We start from the raw sequence: 21349 nt of genomic DNA on the forward strand, positions 1-21349 counted from the left end.
CTTATATCATGGATCTGTGCTAAATGGATATCACGTAAATACTCTTTCAATGTAACTAGCTAGGTATTTGGAAACTAATGTTTAAAAATCCTAAGAATACAACTTAATTTCTGTCTAAAGAGCTAGCTAGCTAGCTACATGTAAAGAGCTTTACTACCTAAGTCCCCTTCAATGTAATGGCATACTGTATCTCTTGCTTCTAGCTAAAAACCTACAGAGTCTCTACTTATAATAATTCATCCAGAAACACTTCCATTATGTTGTGGCTGGATTTGCAGCGTTTTTAAATTTGCAGCGCGTTTCCGACATGTAGCATACACAATGAATTTGCTTTGTTTATTTGCAGCACCTTTTCATTTGCAGCATGATGGGTTTTCTTGGCCACTGTAAAAATGAGCTTCATGTGAGTTCAAGGTAACACATTTATTAGTGCAGTAAATGCCATAGATTACAATTGCTGAATTAGTTTGAATATTTTTTAACTATTGCCAAATAAAAGGAACGTGACATTACAAATAATACAAATGCAACATACAAAATACTATATGAATTGAGGGCGATAGAGAGTTTTCCAAGCTCCTCTCTCAGTTTCACTCCAACTCTTCTCTGAAAGCTCTACATCTCCAGACCTAGACTTCCTGCAGTCCTATCTTAACCAAAATCAGTAAAAACTACCCACATACCAAGTTTAGTTAAATCATATTGGATAAAATCTGTAATATTTGATATTAATCATTTATTAAAAAAATTATTTAAGATATTAAATAAAGCAACACAGTTAGAAAGCTAGCAAGCTTAAGAACCTCTTGAACATTCATGAAAAATGAGGACATTTAGTTTCAAAGCAATTCAAAGCAATGAATAAAATTTGTGGAGCAACATCATTAAATAAATAAATTGTTTTTTATTAGTATTCCTCCCATGAGAAATGAAAGCCAAAATATGTCTACATTAAACATTGAATTAAAGAACAGGTTAGATAGCTTTTATTGTCTCCCCATATGCCAGTAAATTCTTACAGCACATGAAACTATTGCTGCTAAAAACAGAGCATACCCTACAGTTCCAGTAAGTACTAGACCACCCATGAGTGCTCCCACAGTCCCTAATCCTACTCCACTGAAAGCTGAAACTGCTCTCTCTTGAAGAAAATGCAACTGATTCTCCATTACTTCTCTCAAACGGTCAGTGAAACTTTTTTCTTTTTCCTTCTTCATTTTCTCTTTTAGATTGTTTTGTGCTTGGTCGTAGAGCTCTCTGTCATAGCAATGATTCATATTTCTCTTCACCAGCTGTTGAATATTCTTTAGTAGCTCTGTGACCTGAGAGCTATCTGCCCTGTTCCTGTTATTTAACACATGAAATCTGCCCCCACAGTTATTTATGATTCCAAAAATTTCTATACTATCTTTAATGTAACCATTTACTGTCTTGCCTTTTAACAGATCAGGACTGGTGAAGAGAACGATGGAGAAGAGAGAAGCATATTCTCCAAAATTCTCCAGAATCCACTTCATAGCATTCCTCTCTTGCTCTGTGAATTTTGTGGCCAAACTGATGACTAACAGGAAGACACAGGGTCCAGGACCACACATGCTTACACACTTCTTTACTTCAGTTTTCAGTTCTTCCTCAGACATGGTTGTATGAAATATACCAGGAGTGTCAATGACTGAGAACCGTTTTCTCCCTATTTCCAAAAACCACTGCTTGCACTTTGTGGTAACAGACTCTGGGGAACAAGACTTCTCAAACAGTTCTCTGCCAAGGATTGTGTTTCCTGTTGAACTTTTTCCTGATCCTGTTTTGCCCAGGAGAACAATCTTCACATCAGAGTCATACAGTTGACCTGTAGGAAAATAACATACACAGATTTGTACAGATTTACAATCATTATAGATTTTCTCAGTCACTATTTTGCAGATCTTGAATCACTATAAACATTTGAATAATAGTAAGTGCACTTCTGAAAACAGTACAAACAGCACCACACAGTGGATTACAAGCAAAAGCTGATAACTTGCTCAAAATGTCAGGCCTGACTCCAGTGTGGTTCCTCCGGCCGCCGCTAGGAGGAGCCCATGGGTCGGGGCCAAGTGGAGTCCTTGCAATCAGCAGTGATTTGCTGCAGCTGATTCCATCCCTACTTTAGGGAGAGAGTTGTAGCAGGTCACTGCTGAATCTTTTGGTTTCCATGCCGCTCGTTCCCAGCCATTTTCTCTGTGTCTCCAGTCATGTTTGGTGTTTCGCCACCACTCTGCTTCTGATTTTCTCTTTGCTATTTGAGTACTTACCTCCTGCGCTGCTTCTTAGCCAATCTCAAGTTTTCCTCCCACTGTTATTATTCCTTTATGTTTCTGGTTTTATTTTGGAAAGGGGTTTTTTTTGTTGTTCTGCGTTTGCCTGCATCCAGCGACTTCCTCTGGTGTCCATTGTTGGTTTGGTTTTAGGTTTTTTCCCTTTCTTTTTATGCATTTTTGCTTTTTTCTTTTGCACATTTATCTCCCATGCATTTTCTCCACGGTTGAGTTTCTTTTTCTTTTCTTTTTTTCTCTCCCTCCCTTCACTGTCCTTTGCGATGTTTCTTATTTCTTGCTTGTTGGTGAGTTTATTACTTTACCTGCCTGCGTGAATAGGCACCTGGGTTTTTTGTTCATCGAAATACCCGAATTCTTTGTGAAGTCCACTGCTTTACACACAAAATGCTCGTTCATGTCCCAAAACTAAGTATTTGTCAATGACCATGTCTGTGTCATCAGAATGACAAGCCCCTGTGTCATTGTTTACAAACATGGCAGTTTAAATATTTAGCCATGTTGTCATATCTCTGTAAACATTTTCTGATGACTAAGGTTTTGAGGACATGCTTGAAAATGGACAAGGCTGCACATATCAATTTCAGTAGTACAGTGTTACATACAGTAATACAGTTGTGCTCAAAATAATAGCAGTGCCCCAACAGCAGCAAGATAAATCAATGTTTTTGTTAAAATTTCAACCTCTACACCACAAGTAAGTTTTTGGAGGGTATAATAAGGGTATAGAAAAGCAACAAACCCAACAGGCCACCCATGCATACTGCAGATTCTGTGAAATTGAATGATTAACTGAAAAGGGTGTGTTCAATAGCAGTGGTGAGTTCAATTAGGGAGGGCATTCTGGGGAAAAAGGGTGTTAACAGGTGATCCTTATTTAAGAAGCAAGGCAACTGACATGCTAGCTGTGCATTTGTCCTGAAAAAAAACAAGAAACTAATCAAGAGGGGAAAACCTATAAAGAAGTACAGAAAGTGATTGGCTGTTCAGCTAAAATGATCTCCAATGCTTTGAAATGGGAAGAAAAACCAGAAAAATGTGGAAGAAAAAGAAAAACAACTCCTCGAATGGATAGGAGAATAGCCAAACTGGTAAAGGCTCAGCCAATGATCGGCTCCAAGAGGACGAAGGAAGACCTTCAGTTGACTGTGAGTACAGGTACGATCAGCAGACGTCTTGTTGAAATCAACCTACCAGCAAGAAGCCCCCGCAAAGTCCCACTGTTAAATAAAAGATATGTGCAGAAGTGGTTAGAATTTGTCAAAGAACACATTGAGTGGCCTGAGAAGAAAGGGCATAACATTTTGTGGACTGATGAAAGAAAGGTTCTTTTTGGGTCCAAGGGTCTCAGACAGTACGTCAGACGTCCTGCAAACACAGAATACAAGCCACAGTACCCAGTGAAGACGGTTAAGCATGGTGGTGGAAGCATCATGATATGGGGATGTTTCTCCTACTACGGTGTTGGTCCTATTTATCACACACCAGGGATCATGGATCAATTGAGTACATACAGGATATTAAAAGAAGTCATGCTGCCATATGCTGAAGAGGAAATGTGTAACGCGGCGGGTATGGTGACGTAACCACTGCGTGAATATACCGAGAGGCAGACCCAAGTGCCGGCTCAGTCTGGCACAATAAGATGCGAGATACTTAGTAAGTGCAATGTTAAAGCACACACACACACACACAGTGGCAAAAACACAAAAATGAACCCTTTCCTTGGGTTCACCCTCCTCAGCGTGTGTCTCACCTGGTGCTCAGCCACCATGAAGGTATGGCTGCCCAGAGGTGGAGGATGCAGGGTCGTCTCCGGAACCTGTACCTCAAAGCGAGCAAAGAATTTATTCGGCTCCTCTGCCAGTGAGGCACCCCCACTTCCTTGGCTACCAGATTGCTGGGTTTATAATTGGTGATGTGCTGGACCCCTTGCCATACTTCCCTGTGGTTGTTGCTCTGGAAACAGTCCTCAGTCTTCCTCTTGTATGCAGCCTTTGCCTTTCTGATGCCCTTGTTCAGGTTGGCTCTAGAAGTGCTGTACAATTCTCCATCCCCAGACTTGAAGACGGTGTTCCTGTACCTGAGCAGGCTTTGCACTTCCTTGGTCATCCAGGGTTTTTTGTTTGGATATACCTGAATGCTCTTATCCACTGTTGCAATATCCGTACAGAACTTTATGTACCCCAAGACAGCTGATGTGTACTGCTCTAGATCTTGATGCTCAAAAATGTCCCAGTTTGTAGACTGGAAGCAGTCCTGCAGCTGCTGAGAGGAACCTACAGGCCAGGACTTAACTGTTCTTAATGTGGTAGGGGCAGTTTTCCTGAGAGGAGCATATGCTGGTGCAGGGACATGTGGTCTGACTGGCCCAGATGTGGCAGTGGCTTAGCCTTATATCCTAGCTTTATATTGGAATATACCTTGTCCAGCGTATTTCCTCCTCTTGTAGCACATTTTACATGCTGATGAAATCTGGGAAGAACTGTTTTTAAATCAGCATGATAAAAATCTCCTGCCATGATATGAACTGCTTACGCTGTTGACTACTAACAATGAAATGTAAGAGTCCCAGGGCCAAGCTGGCATTAGCATCTGGTGAAATTTATATCCTCGATATTATCACAGCATTAAATTCCCGCTGCAAATAAAAGGGCCTGCACCTGACAGTCACATACTCCAGGTCCGGAGAACAATGGCTGCTTATAGTCCTAGAGTTAGTGCACCAGCTGTTGTTCACATACATACACTTATACATTTTCCTTTAGTGAAGGTCTCATTTTCCTTTATACATTTATTATAAACTAGCTTTGTCACTGCTGTCACCCCAGCTGCCACTGCTGCTGCAGGCAGTATGACAGTTTCTGTGGCGACCAGCACCACCCCTCCTGCCACAGCTCCTACTCCACCTAGCACCGCTCCTGCACCAATAACTACATCTTTTGCTGTTTGTTTCATTTTGATTTTGCGCTGCACTTTTTTTATACATCTCATTAGTGTAGTACTTCCCTCCATTACTCTTCATCATTTTGTCTATCTTCTGCAGCAGCTCTTTGATCTGAGTGTGATTCCCCATATCCTTATTGTTGAAACGAATATTCTCATCTACTAAAGGGGGGCACGGCAGAAAAAGTTTGGGAACCACTGGTATAGTGTAAGGCATTTTCACCAAAGTTTCCTGAATGCACAACACAGTGTTCCTCTCCTCTGTAAATCTCACTCCCACACGGATCACAACCAGGAACACACAAGGACCAGGAACAGACAAGTACACACATTGCTCTATTTCAGATTTCAGTTCTTCTTTTGTCATTGATGTATCAAATAGTACTGGAGTATCAACCACTGTCATTTGTTTGCTCTCCACTTCATTGTTATACACAGCAAAAACTGGAGTGTTAAATTTTCAGTTGATTTCCGAGTTGATTTTCACTCCCAAAGAGTAATTTTAACACTGTTAGATTTAAATGATGTTCAGTGTCGCGGGTTATCTGACAGAGTTGATCAAATCAGTGTTAATTCAACTAAATGACTCCCACAAAGACATAATTAAACTCCGCCCACGCATTTCACTTCAGCTGGAGGAAGTCGGCGCCATTTTTGCAGGTGTTTCTCCCCACAGATGGAAAGCAGTATTTCTGGACCTTTATGGATCTGGGTGAGCAGGTCTTGAAGAGCCCCCATGAGAGGTGAGGGCTCCCCTTATGAATGAATGAATGAATGTTCAACTTATGTTATGTTCGGGGACTAGTTGTGTTAAATAGCATGTACCAGTTGACTTCTGGTTATTGTATCCTTTACTTGGATTATGTCACGGGTTTTGTGCTGGTTCACTTTATTCATTAACTCCTACATTTTCAATGAGACTGTGTGATCACGTCCTTCTTTTACTTGCGCACCATTACTGATCACATCTGAGATTAATTTCTACAATGGTTTTAATATTCAAAGTTCATGTAGTGTTAGAGATGAAAGTTTGTACAGTGTACCTTCTTTCACAATGTTTTAGTTAAACTTTGATATATTGTGTATATATTGAGCTATATAAACCCTCAAAAACTGTTAAAATTAACTCTATGGGAGGCAAATTGTGTCTTTGCCCCCCCAAGCACAATACAAGCAACGGCTTTTTTTAATTATCTCTGAACCAATCACAAAAATGCATTTTGCTTTACAGTGTGAAGATATTTCCTTGCTTATTCCTGATTGGCTCTTTGAGTCATATAAAAATCGGCAGACCGCCCCAAACGGTTCAGTTCTGTAGTATGTGTTTTGTTAGTATGAGTGAAAGCAGAGGTGGGACCAAGTCAGTGTTTTGCAAGTCTCAAGTAAGTCCAAGTCTTTATACCTCAAGTCCCGAGTCAAGTCTCAAGCAAAGACACTCAAGTCAAGTCAAGTCTCGAGTCAAGACAGGCAACAGTCAAGTCAAGTCCCAAGTCTGAAACTTGGAATTTCAAGTCCTTTCGAGTCTTTTTTTTTTTTACCAATGTTGTTAAATGTAAATAATAGACATGCGTTCTTTTTTAAATCTGTATTCTCCTCAAATCTTGATAAAACATGTGCAACTGAAAACACGAAGTATAAAAAAAAATTAAAATTACACCTCTTTATTGCACAGTTCAATTTGTTAAACTTAGCTGCAAAAATATTCATACTTTTAAACTACAATTTTCCAGAAATAAATATTCTGTGAAAAAGTCATAAGTAGAACTCCATGTTCAAATAAAAAGTGCTGATATTTTCACAGTACAATACAAAGAACCATAACAGCATTTTCCCTCTCTTCTCTTATCTGGTTTCTTGGAGAACATGTGTGAGTGACACAAGACAAACAAATATAAGAACTGAACAATTAACAGGAATCTGCAACTTTAGACATTTCAGTAAACTATTCTGCATTGCATTTGCTGGCCAAAAGTCTGTATGTCATTTGTGCACGATGAATGATGTCCCCATAGCTGAAAACTCGCTCCACTTTTGTCAATATATTTTTTTCTCGACGTAGATGTCTTCAAATACACAATCCATGCTGAGATAGAACTGGATATTATGATGGTGACAGAGAGAGACTCTCTTCTTCGAGTTCAGATACAGAACCCAGGGTTGCCAACTCTCACGCATTGAGCGTGAGACACACGCATTTGATCGTCTTCACACGCTCTCACACCACACATCCGATTTCTCACGACGGAAAAAAATCTAGTTTATTTACCTCTGATCCACATCTATGATTCAATGAGTTACTAGTTCGCTCTGGCACCAACCACTGGCGATCGATCGATCGCGATATAATACTTAATTTGTGTCCATTTTACACCCCGCCCGGTAAAAATTTACGTTCGCCAACCCCCCATTTGATTGGTTGTGCTGCAGCTCATGCACACACACACGTACAGAGTGTGGAAAAGCAGAGGACTGGTCTGCGTCAGAAGGACGGAAATGAAATTAATGGGGCGCACTTTATAAATATTAATATGCGTTTTAAAATTTAGATTTGGGGTAAAAAAAATCAAGTCTTTGCAAGTAAACAGGTTCAAGTCCAATTCAAGTCCCAAGTTATTGGTGTAAAAGTCCAAGTCAAGTCTAAGTCTCTGAATATTTTTTCAAGTCAAGTCAAAAGTCTTAATATTAATGACTCGAGTCTGACTCGAGTCCAAGTCATGTGACTCGAGTCCCCACCTCTGAGTGAAAGGCAGTGTTGTGATTTGGGGTTTTTGCTTACCTATAGCATTAGCAATAAAAGTATTTTACTCACATTTATAGCATAATCTAAATATAATCTAAGACTTGTATGTAACCACTGTTCAAATGTGTACGTGTATGAATTCCATAAGAGGCCTTGCGAAACCTCTTTGTCTGAACTGAGAAAGGGAAGATGATTGTGCAACCCAAAGGTGGGGGACAGAGAAGTAATGTATGGTGACCTCCTGTTGACCGGAGCATCCAGCGAAGAGAACCACATGCATGATAGATGACATAAAGGGGGAAGCATTGGGTACAGAAACCGCAATACCATGAACAGACGTTTTGGAGAAGAGCAAGCTGTTTAGAGGCGGGGAAAACAGTATATAAACCCTGCCTGGAACCATTGTAACTTCGGAACTCTCTGGCGCACAGACAATTCACTTGTGCCTTGGAGACTTCCCAAGATATATATATCTTTGATCTAATAAAAGCCTTGTTATAGCATTGAACTGTTTGATTATTGGCTCTTGTTCTCTCTCTCAGCTAAACGAACACGCTTGGGCTAAGGTGGTAGGAAAGGTCAGCCCATAACAGCAGGTATACTGGTAAACACTCTTCTGAGTTTAAACTGACTTCCACATGGTAATATTTGCTTAACTGTGGTTTTTCGTTGTTGTAATGTTACTTACCTCTTACATAGGTGTTGCTTAAATTATTTTATTAGCCGTTAGCGATTAGGCTAACTTGGTTCTCCTAAACCTGCGCGAACGGTGGAAGTTTTGTGGTGGAAGAACGGTGGGATTAATCTCACTGAAATCTTGAAATTAATCTAGATTAATCTATATATTTTCATCCCTGCATAGTTTTAAGAGCAGTCTCAAAACATTCCTGTTTAGATCCGCTTTTAGTTAAGAAACTCTATCTTAATAGTTTTATCTTATTTACTTTACTTTTTATTATCTTACTTCACTTTTTACTTTTTGTTATTTTAATATTTTTATCTTTAATTTCTTTTAACATTTTCTTTTTGTCTTTGTCTTATCTCCTTTTAATGTTTCTTTTATTTATACTGTAAAGCACTTTGAGTTACATGTATGTATGAAAGGTGCTATACAAATAAAGATTATTATTATTAAAGATTATTATTAAAATGGCTCATATGCGTGCTACCCAAGTAATGACTAAAAGTCAGTTTTTGAGATAGGGTTTCTTAATACAGAGGGTGCATTTGACCAGGGGCTCATCTCCTGTTTCCAAAATGCATCAATGACTGCTTGAGGAAGCTGTTCTACTTTGATACTTGAAGAAAAAAAAACATGCTCAATAAAATGTAGGCTACTCGTGTTCAACAGTTTATTCAGTTAAACATGAATTTGTAAGCCTACATACTGTACATTAAATAACATGTTTATTCAGCTAAACATGATATTTGAAATGTAAGCCAACATTTAGTACATTTAACCTCATGGACGTAATTTTCAAAGTCAGTTTTGGTCCTCTGTAGTTTTAACGGTTAAAAAGAACTATTTAAATAGCGATGAATCTAGCGCTAGGACCATGCAGAAAACGACCGCTCCGAGCTCCGCTCCAGTAACACTTTACGTTCCTAAAAAGGAATTTTCCATGAAGCAAACCTGGCGACTTCGTGGCTGCATCCATGTAAAAACACGTACGATTTGTAATTCACAGGTTTAAAAACTCGGCCCTCGCCCCTACTGTGCAATTTGGTTAGGAATACAACCGAGCTAAACTATCAAGTTGAAAGTCATCATAGTTTGCTTACCCATTTTGACCCAGTTCCCAACCCAACTTTAAGAATAGATTAACGGCGATAATTTTTATATCGCCCGATAAGAGTATCAAATTAACGACCGCCGTTAACGCCGTTAACGGCCCACCACTAATAAATATTTAACTTAAGTTTAACGTGCTGAGAAATATTGAAATGGACCTTGAAAGTGATGTACAAGTGCTTTAATTGCACCTTGTAAAGGTGTATGAACCCGGCAAACGTGACTGTTCTCATCGCGCTGAGGCGCGGTGCGCGCGAAGTTACAAAATTCGAGAGGTGCACGACCTCGCGAATCGACAGCGCGCAAAACCCTCTTTAACTGACTGTGCTCTTTTGTAGCAAGCTGTCGCGGCTCATGGTTTAAACCACATATGTCAAAGTCAAAGCCCGCGAGCCAGATCCGGCCCGTGAATTGATTATCTATGGCCCCCTGGATGATATTTAATTACAATTAGAACCGGCTCGCAGGCCACAGCCGCCCGATGGTGTTTTGCACGCACTACGTTCCCCACAATGCAACGGTAGCCCACGAAGTCACTGCAGTGCAACGCGTCGCGAGGGTCCACGTGGCGAAAATAACGTAATCGCAGTGGCTCCGCGCGTGTGCGAGGGTCTCGCGCGCTGTCGGTTCTCGAGGTCGTGCACCTCACTGATCTATATTAATATAGATCAATGGTGCACCTCTCGAATTTTGCACCTCAGTGCAATAAACAAAGTAATGTTTGCAGGATTCATACACGTTTATAAGGTGGAATTAAAGCACTTGTACGTCACTTTAAAGGTCCATTTCAATATTTCCCAGCACATTAAACTTAATTAAGTTAAATATTTATACATATACTCGAAATGGTTCGGAAAAATCTGCTTTTTATCACATTATTTAATGGTTGTTTTTTTTTTTTTTTCCAAAACACCCAATCTTAACGTCTTCACGTTCTCTCATGCTTCGTCCTGGAATTACAAGAGGCTAATGTAATACAAGAGAACTGTTCAGTCAGACAGATATTTGTTGTGAAATAAGGTAGTTACAATTTCAGGCATTATTCATTTAATGTACAGGACATGTGATTTTTCTTTGAAGGAAGTTTGCTTTTATCTGTTTGCCTGTTTTCACTTGAAATTACTGACAGATCCATAAGAAAATATTGCTTTATTCATTTAAACATTAAATAATATACACTGTGTTAGGTCTTGGTTCAATAAGCTATGTGCAATCATTTCAATATGTTTTAATAAACATTGAACCAGTCCGGCCCTCGGCTTGTAGCAAATTTGTTTTTTTGGCCCTCGGTGTATTTGACTTTGACATCCCTGGTTTAAACGATTCCTCGCCATCACAGCCAGTATTGTTATACTGTGCATAAATACCGCATTGTACCAGTACGTTTCATAACATCAATAAAAACTTCAATACTTTACCAAATTTTTTACCATTAATGTGCAGTAGATAGATTTCCTATTTTATGTACTTTCATTTTTTTTTTTTTTCAAAATAGAAATGTGATGAATACCCACCCCCTTTTTAAACAGAATTTGTATTCTTTTGTTTTCTTTATATTTTAATTTCTCAATAATGTAAATATTCTCTTTCATTCCTATTTCCATGTTTGAATATTCTCAGTCTGTGTGTAGGTACGTTTGTCAGCTTTGACTTTATTTCTTGAAAGGCTTTAATACAAATTTGAGTTCTATTAGTAATGGCAATTTAATTAAGGGGGCATATTGAAATGAAATACAATTAGATAATCTTTGTTCTCCATTTACATAATCAACATGTATTTTTTTATCATTGTGTTTTAGGTTTTAAGTTCGAAAATGTGCATTTTTATTTCTTTACCTAATACATCACTTTAAGCCAGCATCAATAGTCATCATTCATGCACAAATCAGGCCTTGAATATATTTCTGGCTTCATAAACATGACTATCAACATGCCCCCTCATTATGTTTTACTGCCCCCCCCCCCCCCCCCCCCCCCCCCAAGCAAAGCAGTCCAGAACCGGGGCTGATGTATAGTATATTTACAGTTGAGTCAGTACAGCAGATTTAGTTTTTCTGTCTACCCATCTGATGGAGTTATAAAATCAATGGGATCTTATGGGAGGATGGAAGGATGAATGAAATGATAGAAGGAGACGATAGACAAATTGCATCAATATGATATTCAGTGCAGTGCTCGATATCGGCTACTGAGTTATGTCACAAAGTTTGATCACCGTATCTTGAAAATTAAGGTATTGATGAAATCAATGGGTATTTATGGGAGGATGGAGGGATGAATGAAAATAAAAGGGGAGGATAGACAAATGGCATAAATATGATATTCAGTGCAGGGCTAGGGATTAGCTACTGAGTCATGTCACCAGGTTTGATCACTGTGTCTTGAAAATTAAGGGATTTATGAAATTAATTGATTCCCATGAGAGGATAGAGGGATGAATGAAATGGCAGAAGGGGGAATAGACAAATGGCATCAATATGATATTCAGTGTAGTGCTAGGCATCATCTACTGAGTCATTTCACCAAGTTTGATCACTGTATCTTGAAAATTAAGGCAATTAGAAAATCAATGGATTTCTATGGGAGGACGGAGGGATGAAAGGATGAAAAAAGAATGAATAGAAGAAAATAAAATGCTCTTTTAGACCATGTAAGACCATATAACACCATGTTTAGCATATACAACTGAATCATTACAGCTGATATACACAGTAGGTATAAAGTCAATGTATTCCTATGGGAGGATGGAGGGATGAAAAGGATGAATAAAGAATGAATGGTGAAAAAATATTTGGACCTTTATTGATATCAGACCAGTTGTATAGTGATTTTGGGGGTAATATCATATAAATCATACAAGCTAGAAGGCAGTGAAAATGGGTGGAAAAACGAGGGATAAAAAAGGATAAAAGAGGGATATAGTTGTGAAAAGTGGTTGCATTATTTCTATCCATCACTGGACCATGCATATCAAGTTTGGTGGATTTACCTTGAAATCTGACAAAACGAGGGCAGTTTGAAAATTGACCCCATGAAAGTCTATGGGAAAAGTAGCTCGATTGGAGGCATAAAAAGAGTGCATGCAGGTGGTGTATCTTTCTAAAAATCACAAGCACACTATTCTGATATAGGCCGGAGGTTCCTACAAAGTTTGGTGGTTCTGTCTTAAAAGCTGTGGATGAAATAGCAGGACAAATTTTTTGGAGTCGGAATAATAAGTAGAAGAATAAGAACAGCAAGTTGGCTTTGTCAAGCCGACTTAAAAAAGGTCCAGGTCAGGTCCAAAATTGCAAATTCAAAAAGGTGAAACAAACAAACCAGGCTTAACCATAAAAAGCATTGCAATAGAAAATGCTCGGTATGCTTACAACAATTTAGGCAATACTTCACAAAGTGGAGATGACAAGATATGGTATATAATAGGGAAGTAATAATGGGAAACAGGTGAGCTCTAGTGCATACCTGCATCTTCCTTCCTCAGTATAATTATCCCTGTGCTAGTCTTAGACCTTGTTGGTTATTGTTTATGGACCCTTTTGTTCGTGGACTTGTTGTTTGTGAATATGTTAGGTGTTTGAGCTGTGTTTTCAGCTTTTTCAGCTTTTACATTTGTATTATCAAAAGCCTTTTGTTTAAACATCTTGATTTGTTCTTGATTTTGATTTGTGCTTACATCCTGCCTCCCATAGCCACAGGTAATCAGGCATCTTAAATCTTAAATAATTTGATATGGAATTTGATCCATATTTTATTGAATACTCACCGGATGAGGCCTCTGAATTCTCATCATTTTGAAGCAAATATTCTGCAAGAAAACCAAAACTGTATTTTAAAAATTCAGCCTTGTGGATTTAGAAGACAGAAAGAAAGAGAGAAAGAAACCCACAAGCAGTGTGTCAGTGTATCAGTGTGGCAAACACACTGATACACTGACCAACAAACACACTGCCACACTTACACTGTCATTCATATATGTTTTGTTTTGGAAGCCATGTGCGCGTTCCAGTCCCTCCTTGTGTTTTGTTACCCGGCCCCCTCATTATCGTATTCAGGTTTCATATTTAGTCTGTTCTATTTATATTCTGTTTGGTCTTGTCTGTTACTGGTCATTGTCGAATGTGGAATGTGTACTGGTACAGCTTCTTGTGTTTGTGTGTTGTAAGTTTATATACGGTTTGCTTTTTGTGTGCATTATGTATTTGCGTGTTGGTTTCGTTTCTTGTTCTGACTCTCTTACGAATTTGACCCAAGCCTGTTTAAATGACCCGGATTTTAGAATGTCGTACAATAAATCTCATTCTTCTCAGTGTTTGTGTCCACCCTATCGCTCCCAGACGCCATAGACATTACAAGCAGTGTATCAGTGTGACAGTGTATCGGTATGTCAGTGTAGCAATGCATCAGTGTGTTAGTGAATCAATGTAATATTGTGTCAGTGTCTCACTGTGTGAGTGTGGCAGTGTATCAGAGTGTCCGTGTATCAGCGTGGCAGTGTGTCCATGTGTCAGTGTATCAGTGCTGCAGTATGTTTGTGAGTCAGTGTATCACTCTGTCAGTGTGGCAGTGTGTCAGGCTATTTTAACATATTACCTGTCCTCCATTACATTCTGTTCTACCTGTTCATTGTTGGTTCATATTGGTAATTGGTTGTGATGCTTTGATCATAATAGTTATGCTTTATTTATGATTCAGTTATGATTCTGTTTCTCTGGCTCGGGTCCGTGTTCCACTGTTTAATTACTCTGTCTCTCCCTGCATTGCTCAGTTTGCCTGTATTCTGAGTTCCTCCCTCTTCCCATTTGCAGTTGTTGGCTTACACTGTATTTCCCAACCTGCTGCATAGTTTACTTTTTGCTATGTACTTCTATATTTCCTGTGCCTAACCTGCACTACCAGATTCTCCTATTGCTGACAAGGAAATATCAAAGCTATTGTGTACATGTGCACATAGAAAAAAGTGGGGAAAAAGGAATACACCAAACTTCAACAATGGGCTGTTGCACAATATTCCAAGTGTTTCCAATAGTCATTTTGTAAGTACACATGCAATTTTTTTTTTTTTTTTAGAGATTTGGTGAAATCATGATTTGGAGAAAATCAATTAATGCCCACCTTATTCTGCAATTTTTGTAAGATAGCCTACTGTCTTAAACACCTTCCGCTAAAAGTGTATATTTGTAAGTATTCATTCAGTGAATTAATATCGAGTGAGGTGAAGCAGGAATCAAAGGCGAGTGCAGGCTATATCGAGTATTCATTAGCAAAGTTATGCTAATGCACATACAAATGCAACGTAGCGTGACCACAGTCAAAAAACAAGACAAAGATGCTAGTTGCAAGTTGCACACCTAAATACATGAACCCAAACCTAAAATCCCATTAACAAGGCAAGGAACAGGTGATACGAATGACGAAAATGAACCCACAAATGTGCAAAAGTGCACACATAATGATGGACAGACGTGGACACGGACAGATGTAAACACACACAGAAATGTTTGAGGGAGGAGTCAGGTCCTGTACCGTGAAAATCAATCTTGTTTTTAATTTTGTTATTTATTTATTGGAGTGCTCTAGTCATGTGCTGTGTACAAAAATGTTTACAAGAATAGCTTGGTCCCAGTGGTGAGCAATATATGAAACATAGTACTGTATCTATGTTTTTTATTTATAGTATCATAGTATTTATTTTCTACATTTTATTTTCCATTGTTTCATCAACACACTCACATTTCAACAAATTAACCAAATATGTTGCATCTCTTTGGTTAATAAATTAACCAAATTATTGAATCTATATACATATATATGACTTTGATTAATTAATTTGATTAACGAATTAATTTGTAAATAATTATTCATATTTGTCATGGTGGGGAGGCCGGGCCACCATCAAAGGGCGCATGAACCCACACGTACACCCACACTACACACGCCCCCCAGCACCAAACCACTCCCCAGGTCCCAATCACCGCAGTACTGACACCTGTAGCCTATTCTGTTTTCACCTTCTTATGCCCACAGGCCTTGCAGTCCAGTGCTGCACATTGAATGGAGACATTGCTTCGCATCTCTGGACCTGCTCTCTCCCTGTTGTCATTACTGCATTCGGATCTACGGACTTGGACACATATAGAGCTCTGAATACAGTTTATGTTACCTCTTGGACAATAAAGAGTTAGATATGCAGCCTGCTGCCGCCTCAATCCTCGCGTCACAATATTGAGTAGCTCCTTACTACTGTATATAGTTTAACATTCTTTGGACAGCATCTGTTTAATAAAATAAACTGAAAATTATTTATTATTTTTTATTTTTTTATTATATAGTATATAAATGAATGAATGTTCAATTTACATAGCACCTTTCAAGATACCCAAGGCCGCTTTTACAATTTTAACACAGGTGCAAGTCTTACACAACCAATCACACACTCTATACTACACATATACTACAACACTCCAATGAATAAAGAATTAAATTTAAAACAGAAGTTAGATAAAGACTTTTAGTACACTTTCAGTTCACACCATAATGTGGTGGGGTTGCTGTGTAGGATGACAAAGCTTTTTTTTTCTTACAAGAGATTTTGTATAAATTATACACATATATAACATTTCAACTCTTTCAATTCTTTTCATTTGAATGTTATTAAAAGATCATTTACCGTCACGTATTCAGAGATCACACCCAGCAAATCAATTTATTATTCTAATTTACATCAAAGTACTTACCAGTATCGTTCAGTGTGTTTGAAGACATTTTCAATTATAAACCAAATATGAAAAAATTTATGACAGTTACAGTTAAGACAGGCATGCAGTCTTTGAGTGAACTTCAAAAGTGGCGTCCAAGAGCAGGGGAGAATCTTTTTATTCTGCAAAGAACTTTGTTGCTAGGTAAGCTACTACATACCTAACCACAGGGTTTCCTGTGTCACACATTGGTGTAGGTTGTTTCTATTTGTTCATGAGAACACAGCAAAACATCTTCCTGTCTTTAGAAAGAAGATCAGACATGCTCAATAAAGCTGTGAGAATGGGGAAGAGCATTTTGAAAACTGTCCAGCAGTTGTACACCAGTAGCACATTTGGTTTTGGTGAATGTATATTTGCTGACACAAACAGTGAGACCTAACATGGTAGTGAAGGAGGGTGAAGTGTCCACATACGCCTAACTTTTCTATTGTTTAAGAAGTGCTGCAGTCAAGTCCAAGCTAATGACTCGTCAAGATATAGTTACGACTAAGATTGATACATGTGAAAACCCACGTTGAGTCAAATGTATAATATACAAAATAATTTAGAGCAGGCATGTCAAACATACGGCCCGCGGGCCGGACCCGGCCCATTGGATGATTTAATACGGCCCGGCATAAATTTCTGAGTATGTCAAAAAAAGAAGCGAGTCTCTAGCTCATTTCTATCAAAAGTTGTGATTCAAAAAAAATGAATACAAATCAAATGCTCTCTCCAGTCGCTAGAGGGCAGTAAATGACAGCATGCAGCACTGACACGAGTTAAGGCTTCAGTCACAGGATGCGATTCCGCTACGAAGGATAAATTTGGGTCCGTGAAATTGAATACGTTTTATCAATATCTCGTGCCAGGTTACCCCAAATTAACAGTCATGGCTGCATAAGTTCTATCCATGTTTGGGACTACTTATCTTTGTGAACATGTGTTCTCCGTAATGAACAATAATAAAACAAAGCAGCGCTCAAGGTTAACAAATAAACACTTAAATGACATTGTTAAATGTGCTGCTACTCAGGATTTGACACCTAATATCGATGCACTTGTGAAGGCAAAAAGATGCCAAGTTACAGGAGCCAGCAGCAGCAAGTAGACTGCAGCAATGCAGTGAGAGAGAGAGAAAAAAAGTGTGATGACACGAAATTTGTTTGCACTCATGAATACAGATAATTAATAATAAGATTCATCTGGTTTCATATTAAAGATAATTAATACTGTGCAGTATGTTCTCAGCTTCAGTAGGCCCAGCCTAGTAGTTTGACTGCACTGCTATAACTTTTATTTTGTATTTCTTTTTTTATTTATTTCAAAGCAGTATGACAATTAAGGTGAAAATATTTTTTTTTTCATAGCTCCCACTTGAGTTTGTTAATGTGGTGAGTTGCTTCATGTGTAAAACTGCATTCTTTTCAAATCTTTTTTTTTTCATTGTTTTAATGTGTTGTGCTTAGAAAAGATCCCTTTTCATCCATGATTATAATATGTAGGGTAGGCTAAAAATATAGGCTGAACGATAAAGCATAGTACTGAAAAACAAAGCTAAATATTTGGAGTTGACGTTCTTTTACTGATCCGGCTCACCTGAGAACAGAAAGTCTGGATCCGGCCCCACAGCTAAACTGAGTTTGACATGCCTGATTTAGAGGGATGGTCATTTTGGCTTATGCCGGAGTACTGATGCTGAATTCTGAGGATGTCCTGTATGTGCACTGTACAAATAACAGTGAGGGCTCAGGTGAGCTCCTTTGGTCAGTGAGGGAGGATAGGGAGAGTTTGTACCAGTCTGTAGGTTGTTGCCTTTCATCTCTCTGATGCCATGCTTTTTAATTACTTTTATGTGACATTAATAAATACCTCCATATTTAGTATAAATGGGGGAAATGTTAGGAAATTATTCAAAATAATGTGTTTCTTTAGCTATAATTGTGTTGATTTAATTATATTAAACTAAGTCATTTCTGTAGTTATGAGAGAGGAACTGTATGTAAGAAAAGAGGATGTTCAGGTGAAGAAAAGGTCACACACTTGTTTCTGCAACCACAAGTTTTTTTTCAGACTAACCATTCACCTACGATGTCTATGTCTTGTGACAATGTTTGATATGTCTGTCTCTGAATCCCCTCATTCAATGACTCTGGACAGTTCTATTGATACTGTTTATGGATTTGCCCTTAAAAATCTTGCTGTCCTGCATGAATGTGACCACCTTGTAATTGCTCCACACCTTCGGCGTTAAATTTGTATTATTTAAGCCCACATGTACCCACCATCCCTGCTGCACATTACCAGTTGTCCTGTGCCAAGCAGCTGTGCTGCTCAGCTCATCGGTGCTGCACTCAATTTAACGGGTTGAGTTAATACGGCTGCATTGTCAGCTTTTGTGTTCATTTACACTCGACTTGAACAGTTAGGGAGAACGGAGAATAAAGATTCACTTAACCATCACAATTTGCTGATAGATTCAGTCAGTGTGTCTGAGATGTGAGTTTTTGGCTGTACATACATACATGCAGAGAGAGAGAGAGAGAGAGAGAGAGAGAGAGAGAGAGAGAAGCATAAGGCAATGGTTACACGTGCTTTAAATTGTTAAGCTTCAGTATTGCTAGAGGAAAATGCTATGTAGGTAAGCTAGACCTGATTATATTACGTTTACTTTTCATACAAGACAAACAAATTCAGTTTCACTTGGTTAGTACTACAAAGCAAAGAACAGTTGAACTGTCTTTTATCTTTTTCCTGATCCAGTTTTGCCAAGGAGCACAATTTTCACATCAGTCATACAGTTGATTTGTAGGAAGATAACATGCACAGATTTGTACAAATTTACAATTACAGATTTTCTCATTCGCTTTGGCGCAGGACTCGAATCACCATGAACATTTGCATAATAGTAAGTGCATTCATCAAAACAATTGATCCCTCATTCATGTCCCAAAAGTAAGTATTAATGTCATCAGAACGACATGTCAGTGTCCTCTGAATGACAAGCCCTTGTGTCTTTGATTACAAACATTAGCCATGTTATCTTCTGATCGTCTGATCTTCACTTGTATCAGTCTCTCCTGTCGCTATTCTCCATGGAACCAACTGCTGCCAAGACATCATTCTACACAGAGAAGCTGGAGGCATCTACATCAGATCCACGCAAGATGTTCAAAATCTTCTCTCCTCAAACCCTCCCCCCTCCAACTCCCACTTCTCTTACTGCAGATGATTGTCACCTTCTTTGAAGAGAAGGTCAATAGGATTCACAGCACCTTTTCCCTATTCCCTGTGCTCACTGTGTCCCCTCCTACTCCTCCCTTTTCTCTAACCTCCTTCTCTCCTCTCTCAGCTGAGATGGGGCTTCAGCTTCAGCTGACATCCAGCAGTCCCACCACATGCCCTCTGGACCCATCCCATCCACACTCCTCCAGACAATCTCCCACGATCTCCTCCCTTTCATCTCGACCATCATCAACAACTCCTTATCTTCAGGAATTGTGCCATCATCATTCAAGGCGGCTAGGGTGGTGCCAATCCTAAAGAAACCCAACCTTGACGCCACCAACATCAGCAACTACAGACCGGTATCTCTCCTCTCATTCCTTTCTAAGATCCTTGAACGGGCTGTACACAACCAGCTATCCTCTTTTCTCTCACAGAACCAGCTTCAGGACCCCAACCAATCTGGCTTCAAGCCAGCACATTCTACGGAAACTGCACTCATTGCTGTAAATGAGAAACTCCATGCGGCTAGAGCAACTGGACTATCATCAGTTCTGATTCTGCTTGACCTTTCGGCGGCCTTTGTCACAGTCAATCACGAGATCCTTCTGTCCATCCTTTCAGGCCTTGGTATCACTGGCAATGCATGGACGTGGTTTGCATCCTACCTGGAGGGATATTCCTACCAAGTAACATGGGGAGGATCAACATCCACGCCATGCAAACTCTCCACCGGTGTTCCACAAGGCTCAGTGCTGGGTCCACTTCTTTTTTCCCTTTATACCCGCTCACTGGGTGAGACAGTTTCTGCACATGGCTTCTCTTATCACTGTTATGCGGATGACACCCAGCTCTTCTTTTCCTTCCCACCCTCTGACACACAGGTTTCAGCTCGAATCTCTGCATGTCTAAAAGACATTGCCTCTTGGATGGCAGCTCACCACCTAAAGCTTAACCCAAGCAAGACGGAGATGCTGTACATCCCTGGAAGAGCCAGTCCTCATCGTGATCTTTCTATCCCATTCGACAACACCGTGATCACTCCATCCATGGAAGCGCGTAGCCTTGGTGTAGTTGTCGACAATCAACTCTCCTTCACGGCCCACGTTGCTAACACAACACGATCATGCAGATTCGCCCTTCACAACATTCGGAGAATTCAGCCATTTCTCTCTAGGGAGGCCACTCAGGTCCTTGTCCAGTCCCTTGTTATCTCAAGACTGGACAACTGCAACTCCCTCCTGGCTGGTCTTCCTATGCATGCCATCAAACCCCTGCAACTGATCCAGAACGCTGCAGCTCGGCTTGTCTTCAACCTTCCCAAGTTCAGCCATGTCACTCCCTTGCTGTACTCCCTCCACTGGCTTCCGGTAGCTGCCCGCATCAAATATAAAACCCTGGTGCTGGCCTACAAAGCAAATAATGGTAAATGCTATAAATGTAAATGTAATGTTATCGTACATTTTTTGATGGCTAAGGTTTTGAGGACATGATTGAAAGTGGACAATGTTTGTGTGTGTGTGTGTGTGTGTGTGTGTGTGTGTGTGTGTGTGTGTGTGTATGTGTGTGTCAGTGTCTCACATGTCTGAGCAGG

General features: G+C 39.4%; 1 protein-coding gene across 1 annotated transcript; it reads right to left on the reverse strand.

Annotated features, from left to right (window-relative positions):
- Positions 1-453: 453 nt before the first annotated feature.
- Positions 454-16674, reverse strand: LOC143490871 (GTPase IMAP family member 4-like). Its single transcript, XM_076989400.1, has 3 exons — positions 16528-16674; positions 13557-13598; positions 454-1849 (listed from the first exon to the last, which is right to left on the reverse strand). The coding sequence occupies exons 1-3, from the start codon at positions 16553-16555 to the stop codon at positions 987-989; spliced, it is 933 nt and encodes a 310-aa protein (XP_076845515.1). The 5' UTR covers positions 16556-16674; the 3' UTR covers positions 454-986.
- Positions 16675-21349: the final 4675 nt, after the last annotated feature.

Source organism: Brachyhypopomus gauderio, unplaced genomic scaffold, assembly GCF_052324685.1.
Source record: "Brachyhypopomus gauderio isolate BG-103 unplaced genomic scaffold, BGAUD_0.2 sc67, whole genome shotgun sequence".
NCBI classification, from domain to species: domain Eukaryota; kingdom Metazoa; phylum Chordata; class Actinopteri; order Gymnotiformes; family Hypopomidae; genus Brachyhypopomus; species Brachyhypopomus gauderio.